Raw genomic sequence first — 2,273 nt, 5'->3', positions numbered from 1 at the left:
GTCTTCGACCTGTCGCCGCAACGATGGCTCTCCTAGTTCAACTGGCAACATGGCATCCGTGCCATATGTCAAGTTAAAGGGGGTCTCCCCGGTTGTTCCGTGAGGCGTGCATCGATATGCCCATAGGACTTCTGGTAGTTCGTCGACCCACGCCCCCTTTCGTTCTCCTAGCCGTCGTTTCAGCTCCGCGACTACAGTCTTGTTCATCGCCTCTACCTGACCGTTCGTTTGAGGGTGTTCTACCGAGCTGGTGACATGTTTGATCCCCAACCCTTTAAAGAATTCGGCCAGCTTTTTATCGATGAACTACCGGCCGTTATCCGTGATGACAATGCGCGGGAGGCCGAAGCGGCATACCAATTTCCAGCAAAACTTCTGGACCTGGGCGGCTGTTATGGTTGCTAGGGGTTCGGCCTCTACCCACTTAGTAAAGTAGTCCACGGCTACCAACAGGAATTTCTTCTAGGCCTGGCCTATGGGGAACGGTCCCACGATATCCATTCCCCATTGGGCGAATGGCCAAGGCGACACGATCGTGTGCAAAGTGTGGGGGGGCAGATGAGTATTGTTGGCATGCGCTTGCTGAGGCATCTTTGGACGAACGTCTTCGTATCAGCTTCCATGGTCGGCCAATAGTAGCCGGCTCTTGTGACTCGGGCTTTTAGCGTCCGCCAACCAGTGTGGAAACCACACATGCCATTGTGGAGTTCGTTCATCACATAGTGCGCCTCTTGCTCCCCCAAGCACTTAAGAAGGGGGGTGGAGAACCCCCTCCTGTACAAACTATCCCCTACTAATAGGTAGCGTGCGATCCTCTTCGCTTCGCTAGGTTGGACCAGGCGTCCGTCGTCCTGTCGAGACATAATTTCTCTGATTTCCGATCGCCAATCCTCCTCCTCGGTAGACACCGCCAAGCAGTCAATCGAGGGTTGGAACAACACCTGCCGCACGATAGTCGTTAGTTGTCCCCTCTCTCTTCCTGAGCTGAGCTTAGATAGCATATCCGCCCGGGTATTTTCCTCCCTTGGGATATGTTGGATGGCGATCTCGTCGAACGCCCTTGCCAGCTTTGACGCGCGATGGAAGTATCGCATCAAGTGTTCCTCCTTCACTAGAAAATCACCATTCATCTGGCCGACGACCAATTGGGAGTCCGTCCGGTAGGTGATTCTTTTTGCTCCCATGTCCCTTGCCAACCCTAGGCCGACCACTAGGGCTTCGTATTCTGCTTGATTGTTGGAGGCCTTGAACTTAAATACCAGGGAGTGTTCCAACAGGAATCCGTTAGGGCCTTCCAACACGATGCCAGCCCCACAGACTGATCTGTTGGATGCCCCATCCACATACAAATTCCACTCTTCCTGGCCGGTGGGAGGTAGCTCGGCTGTGAAGTCAGCGAGGTGTTGGCCCCTGACAAGCCCTCTCTGTTCGTAGCGCAAGCCGAACTCGGATAATTCTACCGCCCATGCCACCATGCGTCCTGCCAGGTCCGGCTTCCTTAGGATTTTTGAAATAGGGAAATCAGTTCTGACGACGATTTGGTGGCTTTGGAAATATGGTCGGAGGCGTCTTGACGCGTTCAATAAAACGAGCGCCAGTTTTTCCACTTATTGGTAGCGAGTCTCTCGGTCTAAGAGCATGCGGTTGACGAAGTACACCAGCTTTGGTTGGGGCTGTTCCTGCGTTAACACGGCGCTGATGGTCGATTCAGACACGCCTAGGAAGATATGCAAGTCCTCCCCTGGCGTCGGACGGTTCATGACGGGTGGGTTGAGCAGGATGGTTTGGACATCCTGGAATGCTTGTTCGCATTCGGCATCCCATATCGAGCCGGCCCCCTTCTTCATTCTTCGTAGGACAGGTCTAACTCGTTCAACTAACTTTCGGATGAATCAGGACAATGTTGTGAGTCGTCCAATGAGTCTTTATACCTCTTTAAGGGTGGCCGGACTCTGCATCTACAATACCGCTTCGCACTTGTCGGGATTAGCCTCAATTCCCCTAGACGTAAGCATGAAGCCTAAGAATTTCCCGGCGGCTACCCCGAACGTACATTTGGCCGGGTTCAAGCGCATCCCGAATTTTCTGACTTGGTGGAAAACTTCCTCCAAGTCCTTTATGTGGCCACTACCGTCCGCCGATCGGACGACCATGTCGTCAACATAGACGTCCATGCATCTGCCAATTTGCCCTTGGAAGATTCGGTCCATTAAGCGCTGGTAAGTGGCCCCGGCGTTCTTCAGGCCAAAGGGCATCACCTCATAGCAGAAGTT

The 2,273-nt window shown here is 53.3% G+C and overlaps 1 protein-coding gene across 1 annotated transcript; it reads right to left on the bottom strand.

Annotated features, from left to right (window-relative positions):
- Positions 1 to 473: 473 nt before the first annotated feature.
- LOC148192513 (uncharacterized) lies at positions 474 to 1,475 on the bottom strand. The gene has a single exon (XM_088099218.1). The coding sequence runs from the start codon at positions 1,473 to 1,475 to the stop codon at positions 474 to 476; it is 1,002 nt and encodes a 333-aa protein (XP_087955344.1).
- Between the last annotated feature and the right edge of the window lie 798 nt (positions 1,476 to 2,273).

Source organism: Vigna umbellata, chromosome 9 (genome assembly GCF_029865625.1).
Source record: "Vigna umbellata cultivar VRB3 chromosome 9, Vumbellata_1.0, whole genome shotgun sequence".
Classification (NCBI taxonomy): Eukaryota; Viridiplantae; Streptophyta; class Magnoliopsida; order Fabales; family Fabaceae; genus Vigna; species Vigna umbellata.
This window is presented reverse-complemented; position numbering and strand designations above follow the sequence as displayed.